Here is a 15,983-nt window from a genome sequence, read left to right as displayed (position 1 = left end):
TTAGTAGTCTGCGGTTCATGTACTGTCACACTGAATGGATTCTTATGGAGTTTGTGAAGAACTAACAATGGACTGGACCCAAAGTACTTCAAATAAAATATATTTTATTTAAAATATATAAGAAAATTCTTATTTTATTATTGTAGACCAAGAACTAGATCTTGTTGTGGGTCTCATTTAATAGACGAAGAAGCTGAGTCTTGAAGCAAAGCCTAAAGTCCACCTATTACAGAGTTTGAACTCTGGTTAAATCACTTTTTACTAATACAATATATGTTATTTTTTCCACTCCATAAACATCCAGCATGTGGCTGTTACTGTTTCATATTTATTCTTTTAAAATGAGAGTCTATTCTCTTTCCTTTTGCTACAAATAGTCTTTGCCTCTCCTCACCTGCTCACTTTTGCTTTTTCTCCAGCCTCTTTCCTCTATTTGACATAGATGAAGACTTTGAATCGCTCTTGTCCAAGGCCTACTGTTTAGACAGTAATTAAACCCAGTGGATTGGCTTTGCTTTGAGTTTAGAGCCACAAATTATGAGGCTGGGTGGTGGGCCTCATTAACCAGGATTGGATTTTTGCCAGCAGAGGTAAAACTTGGCTGCTATTCTAAGCCCCAGGCAAGCAATGACAAAATCAAAGGAATATCACATCAGTCACTCTGGTGTTCTTCCACCCTGCCTTTAAAGAATTCTTAACAACCAGAACGACATGTCTATAGAGTAAATGTGCTAAGTTGTAGATTTTTCTCTTGCTTTATTTGTCAAATCTCTTTTATACATACCTATATTTCTTAGCTTAAAGAGTGTAATCGTTTGTGTTCTTGCTTCCTTCATTAGAGACCTATAAAAATCACAGACCTGGAATCATTTTTGTGATCACTCAATCCACTCCTCTCATTTTGCAGTGCGGTGACTTTTATAGCTCTTTAATTCTAACATTAAAGGTTTGATCATTTGAAATGAGTTGTTTTTATCTCATTTATAAAATAAATGAAAACATTATTTGTTTGTAGTTGAGCTATTTCTGTTTATCTAAATGGTTGCAGGAAGTACCTCTCAGATTCAGGCAGGAGTTGATGGGGCTGACATTTCCCCTTCATAAAGGTTGTATATATAAATTTTGTATATATCTATATATATAAATTGTACATTGTCATATGTAATGACTTAGTTTATAAATTTCCTAGCATACATAGGTATGTGAAAACACAGAGCTCTTAGTTCAATAAGCTCTAAGTGTTCATGAAAATAGAAATGCATTAGATAGAGCATCATAAGGGAGCCTCTAGATTTGAGTAAAACATCCTCCTTTTGTCAGTCAATGTCAAGCCATCTTCAAATCCCTGGATTCTTATATTCTTATAAGCATTCAAAGCCCAGATTTAAGGTTTTGACATAAGTCCAATGATAACTGATGTTTAGTCGATAATAGCATAAACTTTGAGTCAGAACCTCAGACTTACACAAAATGTGTTACTCTGTATTTATGTTGAATCGAATTTCCCGAGTACAGATTTCTGTATTGTTGCTCTGTAGGAGAAGGTTCCCTTGGTGCCTGGTCGTGATCTTGATTGGGAAGAAGAAATGTCAAAAGCCCAATCACATGACTGTGTCCCGGTTCTTTCAGAGCACCCACTGTACATCCTTTACACATCCGGAACAACGGGGCTGCCTAAGGTATGCTCTCTCTCCTAGGGACAAGCAAGCATTCCCATCAGCAGATTTCCTTTGTGTCAGGACTGGCTCTCATTACCTGCTGAAAATGTGGCACGTGCCATGCACGCTTGATGATTATACAGAATCACTTTGTATTCAAGATAATTTGTTTTTACCATTTTCTGGGCAAAAAAAAATATTACATTGAAGGCTTCGATTCTGTTTATACTAAATTCTTCTCACTTGTCACCCATTCATAGTTGTTTCAGTAAGCTACTAAATCAGTACATATTTAATTGGATACCAATTGTGGTTCAATAAAATTTTGCAAAACAGTTTTATTTACTAAAGTATGTATTTGCTTTTGTAGGATGCTAAAATAAAACTCAGAGCATAATATATGTTAAATGAAACATTTGCAATCTTTTTTTGTTTTTCAGGTAAGGGGTAGGTTTATTCATCGTTCCAGCTGGCACCAGGCCATCTTGGTCCTCCACGCGGTGGGGAAAAGGCCTGGGAAAGAGAGCTGGGAGAGCTGGGAAAGAGAGAGAGCTGGGAAAGAGAGAGATGGGAAAGAGAGAGAGAAGAGCTAGAAAAGAGCAGAGAGAGAGCAGAGAGGAGAGAGGAGAGATCAGAGAGAGCTAGAAAAGAGCAGAGAGAGAGCTAGAAAAGAGAAGGGAGCTGGGAAAGAGAAGAGAAGGAAAAAGCTGAGAGCTAGAAAAGAGCAGAGAGAGAGCAGAGAGCAGAGAACAGAGACAGCTAGAAAAGAGCAGAGAGAGACATTTGCAATCTTTTGAATTGATATTCCACTTGTATACATTATAAAATTTATTTTAAAAAATCCCTCATACAGTGATTCATTCTTTTGGGAGTGAAAGATCAAGTGAGGGTCATATTTATTTCCTTTCTGGTTGAGGTCACAGAGGGATGGAGATATGAAATAAATTAATACATATGGTTCACTGCCAAAACTAGCACAGGGAGAGAGGCCTGAAGAGTAGGATTGAAAAGAGGGATAGATAAAGGCTTTTCTCCTTTTATGCATTTCTGTAACTTGTGCAACCTTTGTCTTTCTTAGATAACTTACTCATTTTTCCTACCCTAGCAGCAAAGTGAGAAATAGTAACATAAAGTACTGAACTTTCTTTTATCTGTGGTACAATTCTTGCAGTTAAAATGCTGAACTTGCTACATCTCTGCCCCTTATCTTATAGTTGTTCAGATCAATAATAAAAAAAATACATACAATAGCTTCCACTGAAGTAGTTCCCAAATCATCAAGATCCTGCAATGGGAGGTTTTATACTTGATGAGATATCCCAAATGGAAACAATCATTTTCTTCTAAGAGGATTCACAGAGTTTGTAAGCAAGCTTCATAGTTTCTCCTGAACAAAGAGTAATACACATTTTAAAACAGAATTGTGTACATCACACTGGCATTTATCCACTTCACCATTCACTTACTCAACCAACAGTGTATTACATAAACATCTGTACTCTGCCAAATACTCTGTTGGGCATAGCAAGGGACTTTCCTCCTAGCCTTCTGAGTGGAGAGGAGTGGCTCAGAGGGGTTGCCAGGCCTCTGATGAGGGCTGATGACCTTGGGGCTGAGGAATAGCTCTGAGAGACAGGTGACTTGTGCAGGAGCGTGGGACAGCACTCACAAGTAGTTGTGCTTTTTGCAGTGTCTTACAATTCTCCGTGAGAAAAGACTAATAATGGCTCAGCCAAGAAGAAAGGATGCCATTGTGAAAGTCATTAGAATAAGATTGTTGCTGAAGTGAGGAATTTCTTTTTCTTTCTTTTTTTAAAAATACACTTTTAGTGTACAGAGAGGCTACAGTTACAAGGTAATGAGTCCATTTCCTATTGAGCATTGTTACCTCCTCCTTTGTTTTTCCCCTACCATCCCTTCCCTCCCCACCTCCCCAACTCCTCCCTCCCTCCCCCCAACAAGTTGTAAAGTTCAAGATGTACAAGACACTATGTTGAAAATGAATGTTCTTTCTTTTCTTTAAGATTCATCAGAACTGTTGCTTTTATTTATTAATTCTCTGACTCAAACTATCATTTGGTAAAAAAAAAATTCTCTTCCTTTGTATTTATTTATTTATTTCTCTTTGTGCTGGTTCTTTTAGCTTTTTGCTGGTTACTATGTAGAGATATGAGTCTCCTAGACTTTTCTACCCAGGTGGGCTGTGTGAGCCACTGGTGCCTAGCTTTGGATTTCTGTTTTTAACTATAATATGTACTTTTTAATTCCTCTTTTTGGTCTCAACTTGTGAAGCTGAGATGAAATACACATACTGCACAATATAAATATATATAAATCATATAAATAAATATAAATCATACATGCCAGCATTTATATACACATATATGTTTATTATACACATACATATTAATAAACATACATTTTGTATATCTATATGTATATGTACATGAGCCTTTATTACAGAGTAAACAATCGGGGGCTCAACTAGGCAGCATGTAATTTTATGATGTACTCTAAAATTTATTGGCTCAATATTTTGATATGTGCCTTCCAGATTTTTATAAGACAATTTAAAGACACACACACACACACACACACTCTTTGATAATTGAAGGTATTAAGTTCCTAATACTAAGGAACATATCAATCTTTTTCCTCTTTCCTTCCACACAGATTATTCCAATTTTATTTTTCTTCTTTTAGTTGTGGCAACTGAAATTGCACACAACATTTCCTAACTATATGTTTTCTATTATAGTCTAAATGGATTGATTTGTGGATTTTTTTTTAAACTCTTCTTACTTTCAAAAGGAATTCATTAAGTTGGAATTCTCTTTTTTTCATGTAGGTTTCTTCTTTTAAAAATGCATTGTCTGGGCTGGGAAAGTGGCTCAGTGATAGAGCGCTTGCCTTGTATGCATGAAGTCCTGGGTTCGATTCCTCAGCACCACATAAGCTGGAAGTGGCACTGTGGTTCAAGTGGTAGAGTGTTAGCCTTGAACTGAAGAGCTGAGGGACAGCACCCAGGCCCAAAGTCCAGGCCCCACGACCGGACTCCCCCAAAAAATGCATTGTAAAGGTGATGTACAGAGGGGTTGAAAGTTGGAATTCTTTATGTGACTTTGTGGCCACATTCCTAAGTTGCTAGTAACCACCCTTTATTTTTATATACAGACATTGAATTATTTTTTAAATGCCATGTACAGTCCCAGTGGTCAACAAAGAGCACCCTTCTATTGTTTTCTTCCCATTCTCAGTTGGAGTTTGCCAGCATGTCTTCCTTGGTGGTACAGAGGGACAGTTCACTTGGATGCTATGACTATTCATACAAAGAAACTCAGAATAGTGCATGAGAGGGCATGGAGCTTTGCTGAGATGGTTTTAAATCATCGAATGCCTTTACTTTTAAAGTGGGAAGACCATAAGTGCAGATATAAACACAGAGGATTTTAAGAATATTGAATGGAGTTTGTTAATTAGGGGTAACATTGTTATTGAATAAGTATTTTTGCCTCACAGTATTTCAGATGCACTTTTTATTTTATTTTAAGGGTGATGCACAGAGGGATAACAGTTACCTAAGTAGGGTAATGAATGCATTTCTTGTCAAATATTGTTACCTCCTCCCTCCTTTTTCTCCCACTTCCCCCACCCCAACATAGTATCTTGTGAGTATTGCTGTTGCATTGGTTCGCCCTTTGTATCACCATTTTGTTATTTTCTTTCCCTCCCACAAATCAGACAAGACACAAGGTACCAAACTCAAAAACAGTGACAAGAGGGGATAAACCAAAGCGAAAAAAAGTAACTTCACACAGTACTTAAAAAACAAACAACAAAAACTTCTTGTTTACATATCTTGGAGTTCATTTTGGAACCAACCCAGATGCTCCTCAGTAGATGAATGGATGGAGAAAATGTACTATATATACACAATGGAATTCTATACTTCCATCAGAAAGAATGACATCACCTCATTCATTAAAAAAATGGAAAGATTTGTGGAAAAATCATATTACGTGAAATAAGCCAGACTCAAAGAAGCCTAGGCTCCATGGTTTCCCTCATTTGTAATAATTAGTCTAGGATAGTCCTAGCAGAGGAACATAATAGCTCAATAGCTATGTAATATGACCATATAGATGCTAAGATATACTAAGATATACTTTTAAAGTACCATTTGGAGAGCCAAGTTTGGTGGCATATATCTTTAATTCCAGTTAACAACAGGGAAACAGAGCTAGGAAGATTGCCTGAGTCTGCCAAATCTAGACCAGCCTGGAAAACATAACGAAGCCATAATAAATAAGCAAATAAAATGAAGTTTTTACCATGTCAGTCAAATGTTTGTTCCCAACTAATTTTTTTTTTTTTTGGTCAATCATGGGGCCTGAACTCTGGGCCTGGGCACTGTCCCTCAGCTCTTCAGCTCAAGGCTAGCGCTCTACCACTTGAGCCACAGCGCCACTTCCGGCTTTTTTCTTTTTGCTTATGTGGTGCTGAAGAATCGAACCCAGGGCCTCATGCATGCAAGGCACTCACTCTACCACTAAGCCACCTTCCCAGCCCCCTGTTCCTGATTAATTTTGTTATTTAGATTATAATGATTTTGGATATTTTAAATCTGAAATCAGTGGAAGTTCTGTGTTTCTCCTTTCTAATGTATTTATCATTATCTGGAAAAAATGATTGCAAACAAGAAATCAATATTCTATCATCTTATTCACATATTTATAATAATCTATTTCCCTTCCAAAATTTTCATAAAATAGCTACATGCAGAAGATATCAAATGCTTTGGGAATGAAGATCAAATTACAGGTCTAAAGCTTAATGGAAAATAAATTAATAATATGTTCAAAATGTTCATAGTCATGCTTTAAAAATACAGTGAATATTAAAGACAAATGAAAATAGATATAATAGCTTCTCTCTGTCCTTTAGCACCATTTAATTAAAAAATAGTATAAAGATGTTGTACAGAGGGGTTACAGTTACAAAAGTTAGGTAAAAAATCCATTTCATTTTTAGAAAATGTTCCCCTTCCTTCACTCTGTCTGCAGTTTTTCCCTCCTGTTCCCCACCCACAAGTTGTATAGTTCATTTTCTACATAGTGTCTAGTGAGCACCACAGCTGCGTTTGTTCACCTTTTGTCCCTCCTTTTCTGTGTATCCTTCTTTCACTCTCAAAGACAGATAAACAAGCAAGTCAAAAAGAAAAGAAAACAAAAACAACAGCACAGAAAAATACCTCTTGTTGCCATTTCCTGGAGTTCATTTTGATAAATATTGTGTGTGTGTGTGTGTGTGTGTGTGTGTGTGTGTGTGTGTCTGTGTGTGTGTGTGTGTGTGTGTGTGTGTGTCTGTGTGTCAGTTGAACTCGGCTTGGGCGCTGTCCTTCAGCTCTTCAGCTCCAGGCTAGTGCTTCACCACTTGAGCCACAGAGCTACTTCTGGCTTTTTCTGTTTATGTGCTACTGAGGAATCGAACTCTGTTCCTCATGCATGGGAGGCAAGCACTCTACTACTGAACCACCTTCCCAGCTCCGATAAACATTATTTTATATGATCAGAGTTGTAGGGTTTGGGGTTTTTTTTGGCAGTCGTGGGGCTTGAACTCTGGGCCTGGGCGCTGTCCCTGAACTCTTCAGCACAAGGTGAGCACTCTACCACTTGAGCCACAGCACCACTTCTGGTTCTGGTGGTTAATTGGATATCAGAGTCTCACAGACTTTCCTTCCCGGGCTGGCTTCAAACTGCGATCCTCAGATCTCAGCCTCCTGAGTAGCTAGAATTACAGACATGAGCCACCTGCACTCGGCCAGAGGTTTTTTTGTTTTTTGTTTTGAAAAAAATCTTTGATGGTAACCTCAAATTATTTCTTTTTTTTTCCTGTGGAATGTTTATTATTTTCAGCATATTATATATTGTATATATATTATATATATAGGCAGAGATAATTGTACATTTTCCTTTCTAACTTGTATATGTTATAATTCTTTTCCTTATAATTTTTTTTATTGTGAAAATACTGTACAGAGGGGTTACAATTACATGGGCAAGATAATGAGTACATTTCTTATCAAGCATTGTAGCCTCCTCCTTTGTTTACCCTTCCCATCCCTTCCCATCCTCCCCCCCCGCCCCCCCCATCAAATTATTTCTGACATGTCTTTTCTTTTTGGGTTATATAAGCATGTAAAGTTAAAATCAATATTATAATTAAATCAAATGAAATATAAAAATATAAATTTCTAGAACTTTGTTCTAGAATTTGTTTCAAAAATACTAAATTTGAGACTAAGATAAGCTCAGTAGTAGAATATATGTTTAGGATCCATAATACCATGGGTTTAATTACTAGATGCTACATTTTAGACTTTATCATTTTAAATGCTATTTCATTCATGTTCTCATTAAGTGATTAATTCTCAATTTTTTAATATTTTGCCAGTTGGGTTTCAGTATTCATTAATCATTTTTAAAAAGAACCCCTTCGAGTGATAAATAGAAATAGGGTCATTGATCCTTTAAATTTATATTCTGTATTTAACAAATAAAATGCTACTCACTTGTGTACCCATAGGCTCTCATACTTAGCAGTCCATATATTGCATTATCTAATTTAAAATTTATTCCATTGCACTCATGTTTGAATTATTGACAAAAATGGGCAGGCAAGTGAGGTGGTGAAAACGTTCTACAACATCTTACATGAAATTATTACTAACATAATACCCTCCTACCCTGAAAAGTGAATTCAAGGTTTTATAAAAATTCACTAATGCATCAGATTATTGAGCCAGAGGAAATGACACTTGTTAAAAACAAATTAATAAAATGCATAAAAGATAGACTACGCTGAGAAGATAGCCTCTCAGGTCACAAGGGAAAGGCCCAAGTCTCTCGCTGTGGTGGCTGAGGATTCCTGATGTCCCCAGGGTGATCAAAGGAGCCAGTTGTTTGCTAACCATGTCACACAGCTGAGAAAATAGCTGTCAAATGCCAACCTATCTGCATGTGATATCTGCCAAGAGACCAGGTGTTGTTGCTCATAGATAAAATATGTTCTCAGTTTGATACCTATGTTTTATTACTGGTACCCGAGGAGAGCAGTGATGTTAGTAACTAATAGAATGATAATTTCTCTTCTATTCCCTTGATTCCTGCATATGTGTTAAGAGTCCGTGAGTCTACCAAAAGACTACAATTAATAGTACATATATTGATTAGGCCAAGTTATTCCTCTTATATCAAATGATTGTATAGTGCAATTGCAATTGTTATAATAACAGATGCTTCAATACATATATGAATTAAGTTGTGTTTCTTAGCCTGCATTTACCTGCTCACTGTGGATATTCTCACGGATAAGCCTTGTTGAGCTAATGATGAATCATGTTTAAAATGAAGAAATGACCCCATTCATGACTGCATATATAGTGATTAAATTCATGATTCCATTTACCATGAGTTCTTATTAATGCTGACTATTGTGCTATGTTCAGATATCAGTCTCCTACTGAGTTTGAATGTGTTCATAATATCCAGGAAAGCTCCTGAAAACAGATATATGAAAACAATAAAGTAATGATGTAGTAATCCTTATTTTTTACCCCACATGAAAGCATATCAGCAAGATTTAGGTACAACTCATCAGGATTCATCCTTCACAATTCTACATGTTATCATTCAAGAATTGTTCAACTCTAATATTGTGTTTGCTTGATTTCCAATTAACATTATAACCAGGCTCTGGTTAGAATCCGACTTTGATTCCTCAGCCTAGTATAATTTAATCTTAAGGAATAAACATCTATCTGTTATTTTGCATTTTAGGCACATACCTACACTGTAACATTGTACACTTATGTTTGGCAGTTTCCATTTTTGTTCTGTAAATATATCTGAAAATATGGTAATAGTGTATGTCACCGCTGAAGAATTGCTATTATGTATCATTTTGCAAAATGTTAAGTTTTTGTTAGAAGTGCAAGGATATTGGGTGGGATTGGGTCCTACTAATAGAACTGATGAAGACGATATTGTTTTCTGGGTTTCCTATTGAAAAAGCAAAGGAAATAATGATACAAATACAACTACATAAAAACCAAATCTGTACTTTATAGAATATTAGACCCTCAACCTGAAAGTTTTAAAATAGATTGGATGAAGATAATATTTTACCATGATGGTGATGCTGGTCATATTAACTCCACCTTTTCTCTCACTTAGGGTGTGGTTAGGCCCACAGGAGGATATGCTGTGATGCTAAATTGGACAATGTCTTCTATCTATGGCCTTAAACCTGGAGAGGTAATCATAGTTTGAAGTTTCTACTACATGATTCTTTGCATTGCAGTCAGGTAATTCCTGACTATACTCCTGGCACTTGGGAAGTTGAAGTAGATCATGTTTTTGAGGATAACTTGGTCTATGTTGTGAGAGCCTGCTTTTTATTTTTGTTAAAGCCATCCATTTTCTTATTTTCTAGGTATGGTGGGCAGCTTCTGACTTAGGCTGGGTTGTTGGACACTCTTACATTTGTTATGGACCTCTTCTCCATGGGAACACAACAGTTTTATATGAGGTAACAAAATAAAAGCCAGAGCACTTAGAGTTCATCTTACTGAATAGTCTCTGAAATAACATTTTCAAGATGTATACCTGGGTTGGAATAGTGTTTATATTTTCTTCCAGATAAAAATATGCTTCCAATAAGAGAGAAATGTAAGAATTAATAATAGCTAGCTATATTAATTTTATAGGAAAAGTCATGAAAATTAAATTCTGCAGAAGATACAATAACAAGTTTACTGTTTTTTTCCTAACAGATTTTGAGAAAGTGACAAATGGACCTTAAGTTTAGCATCTTAAGAAAGATCTTTGTAATTCTCACAAAATCATCTTTGTGACTTTTTACAGAATTAGTGGATTTTTCTAAGACATTGGCTTCAGTTTTAGGGAACACATATATTGATGCTTCAGATTCATAGCTGGGTTTAAAGATTCTGATGCATGCATTAATGACGCCCTGTAAACGTTAATTTTATCCATGATGTATATAAAAGCCTAGACACCTCTTTTATCACATTTATGGGAGATCAAAATCTTGGGCAGCTAACAAATTATAATAGTTTGCGAAATAATTCTTCAAAATCATCCCAGACCTGTTGAGCAACTCTAACAAGATGTAAAAATATACACACCCTTGGGGCTGGGAATGTGGCCTAGTGGCAGAGTGCTTGCCTAGCATGCATGAAACACGGGTTTGGTTCCTCAGTACCACATACACAGAAAAAGCTGGAAGTGGTGCTGTGGCTCAAGAGCTAAAGAGCCCAGGGACAGTGCCCAGGCCCAGAGTTCAAGCCCTACGGCTGACAAAAGAGGTTTACTTCATGCAAACAATCCCTACATTCTATAATTACCCATAGCCCAAATTAGCTGTTAGTAGACTACTCAAAAAATATTAACCATAAGCTGGACATAGTGGCTTATATCTTTAATGCAGGCTACTCAGAATGCTAAGATCCAGAGAACTGTCGTTTGAAGGTAACCCAGGTAGAAAAGTCTGTGAGACTCTATAATCTTAAAAATAACCAGCAAAATATAATACTGGAGCCATGGCTCAAATTTCAGAGCACCAACAGTGCAAGCACACCCAGCAAACATGGGCAGCAAGCTAGCCATGTAAGAATGAGTAGAGTTTAAACTCCAGTATGAGCAATAATAGTAGCAGTAGTAATAATAATAATGATGATAGTAATAATATAAAATGGTATAATATTACTTTTTCACACTTGAAAATGTGTGTTCAATGAAATGGGATTTAAAAAATCATTAACATTTTGCAAAACATCTAAAGTAAGAGGCCAAGATAAAAATAATACATAAGAAAATAAAAGAATTGGCAATATTTAGCCTAACAACCAACAAACATAATGACTATTTAGTATATATATATAGATAGATAGATGTTTTGCTGTATAATAAGCTGATACATATTAAGTGTGGACTCCCATAATACAGTTACATTTATGTTTTGAGAGTAGTAGGAATGAATTTAAATACCTGCAAGGGAGTAGTGTAGCTTCTCAGATATAAGACTGTCACATAAGTAATCTATCATTATCAGTCAAGAAATCAGACAAGGAGTATGGATTGTGAAGAATAGTGCTAGATAATGTCAAGGTTCTTTACAATATTATAAATGTGAAATTCAATGACTATCAGAAAGAGAGAGAAAAAAGGAGAGGGTTTCCTATGTTCATGAGATTCTCCTAATCCTTTGACCATTTGGAGCCCATTTCTATTCTATCAGTTTTAGCTGGCAATTTTTATGCCTCTGAGTGCTAAAAGATATTAAGGCTGACATTATCCAAGGAATAAACCATCATACACTACTCCCCATCTCTTATACTATGTTTTTGTGCTTTGTAGACTCAATTTGTATTTGAGTGGTTTATACTAATTATGACATGAAATAGTTTTGACACATTTATTTCATATTAGTCTTCACAGATTGCATTACTAAGATAATGATTCCTCTTTAAGCAGACAAAATAAATATTAACACTGAATGTTCACAATGAATTGCGATGTTGCTTATATAAACGTGAAAAGCAGAATTTATTGTGACATTTGTAAATATTTATAGCTCTTAAGCTGACTTTACAATGGCAATTCATACTGTGTTTGTGCTGTTGTTTCTCAAGTTTATTTAAAACATGAGGCTAACAATGTCAACGAAGCTTAGCTGTCTTTGTCTCCAAATGGTGTGATGAACAATACTGTCACAAATACTTGTGTGAATGATTACAGGATGCAACACTTTCAAACCATTTCTTGTGCTTTTTCTCTGTTACAACTTGTAAATGTTCTCAAGTTCATCTGCTGACAAAACAAAGCCTTTTGAGACCCTTATCCATTGTAGCTATTGAATCTTAGCTTTCTACTCCAATAAGCTCTTCGAAGAAAAGACTACCCAAATGACATTCTACTCAAGTTTTTATTCTGCTGTTCCCTGTTTACCTCATCATAATGCAGTTTCACTTCAGAGAAGTTGCTGTGGCCAGGGCCTTTTTCAGTCTCATTTTGTTTTCTATCTCAATTTCATTCAGCCATGATTGTTATTGCCTTCTAGGAATTTTATCTTCTCTTCTATGCTCCAGATTCTTTGGCTATTGTTCTTCATGAAACTTCTTTTCCCTGGTATGACTCCCTTTGTCTCCTATTTACTTTCTGTTATCCAGAAAGATTCTACTTAGATGGTATCGTCTTCTGAAAGTTTTCTCTCAGTTTTGGACTGGATTCGGTGTTCTTCTCCTGTAATCTCATTGTCTCCTAAATAGTTATCTATTGCAGAGCTGGCCACGCTACTCTGAATTGGTCTATTTACTTCTTGAAGTGATTTGAAGCAGAAAGCAATAGTCTTCTAGCATGTGACACAGTGAGTGCATATTAAACACGAATATTGTGAAATTAAGTTGAACTTCCTCCTCATTCTTCCCCTTCTCTGACAATTTAATATCATTTTAGGCTCATAGTTTTTCTTCATTCTGGTCCCCAACATTGGAGGTTAATGGGGTCACATAGGTAGCCTCTGTTTTCACATTAGTTTATATTTTCTGGAAATATTCCTGCAGATTGATTTAACTATTAAATCCCTTTTCTATATCCAATCTTCCTTCCTTTGGATTGTCAGCTATTGTTGGACATCTTTCATCGGTGTATATTCATACCTCAATCATATAAATTAAACTCTATGTTGTCTTGCTATTCTTGGCATAAATTATTCCCAGTCATGTATTCTGTAGTTCTGTTAATGCTGCTTTCACCCATTTGTTCATTCAAACTACCTATCTTCAAATAGTCTAACATTATTAGTCTTACATCTCTTATGATATTGGTAATTAAAACCTCTGAAATCTACCTTTTCTTCTTTTAACCTATCAAAAGTGCCTTCTTCTTATTTCTCCTGTCCTATATTACCTGCTGATATTCAGCTGATATGAACAAGTAAGTCTGTTGCTGATGTTAGGTTTGTGTTTGTGTTTCTAATCTGATTTGCTCCTGTACAAAGTAGTTGGACAGATTGTCCTTAGCAAATATAATGTCTGAAATCTCGTAGATGCTTCAGATTATCATTATATAGTCTAGAATCTTTCTGAAAGATGCCTCTGCCTTTAATATTACTCCTTTTTAAACTCTCTACTCAGTTATCATTTCTTTCCGCCTCAACATCCTTGAATTAATGCTTGATAGACCAAAAAAATAATAACCGGAAAAATGTAGCAAAATCCTCATTTATTCCAAAGACATAATCGATATTTACATACCATGCCTTTCAACAACAACAAAAACAATATGCATTTTTTTAAAGTGCTTCTAGCATATATAAAAAAAGATAAATAAAATTCTGAGAGCCACAAAAGGAAGAACTTGAGCTAATTTGTATGTAAGTTTATCTGATTTGGGGATAGGAAGGGAAATAATGGGGCAGAAATAATGGGGCACAGAGTGAACCAATGGAACAGTGATACTCACTAGACACTATGTTGGAAATGAATTTCACAACTTAGGAGGGGGATAGTTGAGGTGGAAATTGAGAGAAAATGAGGAAGGGGTAACATTGTTCAAAAAAAAGGTACTCAGCTGAGCACCAGTGGCTCATGCCTGTAATCCAACCTACTCAGGAGGCTGAGATCTGAGGATCGCTGTTCAAAGCCACCCTGGGCAGGAAAGTCCATGAGACTCATCTCCAATAAGCCACTAGAAAACTGGAAGTGGCGCTGTGGTTCAAGTGGTAGAGTGGTCACCTTGAGCTGAAGAGTGTAACGACAGCGCCCAGGCCCAAAGTTCAAGCCCCATGACCAACAACAAAAAAAAGAAAAAAAAAAGAAAAAAGAAATGTACTCATTTCCTTACTTATGTAACTGTAACCCCTCTGTACATCACCTGTACAACAAAAATTAAATTACTATGCAGAATCTCATCTGTGAATATAATATATTTAAAATAAAAATTAGGAACGAAGAGGCAAAAGGAAAATCAAGCACTGCAAATGAATTAATACATTTCTAAATAATTTATAAGTCAAGTAAACATTGAAGGAAATTTATATATATGCATATATACAGTGTGTGTATATGTGTATGAAAGTAAAAGAAAATATATCATAACAAAACCTGCAGGATACAAAGTAGTGTGAAAAAGAAAAGAACTAAATGGATGCATTAAAAAATGGGGAACTATCAAGAACCCAGTATGAGAAGAACAATGTAAAGTACAAACAAGGGACTAATAAAGATAGACATAGAATTTAATGAAACTGAAAACAGAGAAGCAACAGAGAAAACCAATAAATCACAGAGTTGATTCTCAGTAGTCAAATTGACAAATCTCTGCAAGTCTTACAAAGAAAAAGCCACAAATTGCCAATATCACAAATTAAGCTATCACAAATGACTCTAAAGGCATAAAAGGGATAATAAGGAGATACCAAGACCAACCCAGCAACAGAAAACTTGATAGCTTAGATAAATGGAGCCATTCCCTCCAGAAACACACATTAGTACAAGTCACTAAATAGGAAATCTACCACTTGAATAGCATTATCATTAAGAAAATCAAATTTCTTAGAGTTCAATTCGATAAACGTAATTTCATATGATGATATACCCTTAGCTATTGAACTTTTGTAATTGTCTCCTAAGAATATCCTCCTTTAGTCTCACGGAGTGAATGTCTAGAGTCCTGTAAATTTATCATTTCCAAGTGTATTTGTTTTTATCATCCAGTGTGTTTGCTTGTAGATTTATAGGCACTTTCTAGTTACAACAAATGAGGGAAAACACTCATCCTATGTTTCTTTGGGTCTGGCTTACTTCACTTAATATAATTATTTCCAAGTCTTAGCATTTTCTTATGAATAGTACAACATCATTCTTTCTGATGGAAGCCTAGCATTCCATTGTGTATATATACCACCTTTTCTTGATCCACTCATCTGCTGAGAAGCATCTGAGCTGAGTCCATGTCTTGGCTATGGTAAATAATGCTGCAGTGTAAATGGATGTGTTGGTAGCTTTACTATGACCTTAATTGTTGTCTGTTAGATAAATTCTTGTTTGTTTTCCTCTGTCACTGTTTTTGATTTCTGTACCTGTTGTATTGTATGTAAGTTTATCTCATTTGAGGAGTGTCAGGAGGAGCACAGAAGTAGTGGGAGAAAGAATAAACTAATTTAGCAGTGATACTTGACACTATGTTGAAAATGAGCTATACAACCTGTTGGGGAGGACTGGGAGGGAAAAACTGGCAGAAA

The 15,983-nt window shown here is 35.8% G+C and overlaps 1 protein-coding gene across 1 annotated transcript in view; it reads left to right on the top strand.

Moving 5' to 3' along the window:
* The window catches only part of Acss3 (acyl-CoA synthetase short chain family member 3), a 143,812-nt gene that overhangs the window by 52,840 nt on the left and 74,989 nt on the right, over positions 1-15,983 (top strand). The window contains exons 5-7 of the mRNA XM_042698913.1: positions 1,539-1,679; positions 9,893-9,973; positions 10,152-10,247. Of these exons, the coding sequence (XP_042554847.1) occupies positions 1,539-1,679; positions 9,893-9,973; positions 10,152-10,247 (318 nt within the window). The remainder of the gene's footprint in view (positions 1-1,538; positions 1,680-9,892; positions 9,974-10,151; positions 10,248-15,983) is intronic.

The sequence above is a fragment of the Dipodomys spectabilis genome, unplaced genomic scaffold (assembly GCF_019054845.1).
Source record: "Dipodomys spectabilis isolate Male_0828 unplaced genomic scaffold, ASM1905484v1 ptg000234l, whole genome shotgun sequence".
Taxonomy (NCBI): Eukaryota; Metazoa; Chordata; class Mammalia; order Rodentia; family Heteromyidae; genus Dipodomys; species Dipodomys spectabilis.
Note: the sequence above shows the minus strand (reverse complement) of the source record. Positions and strands in the feature narration are given on the sequence as shown.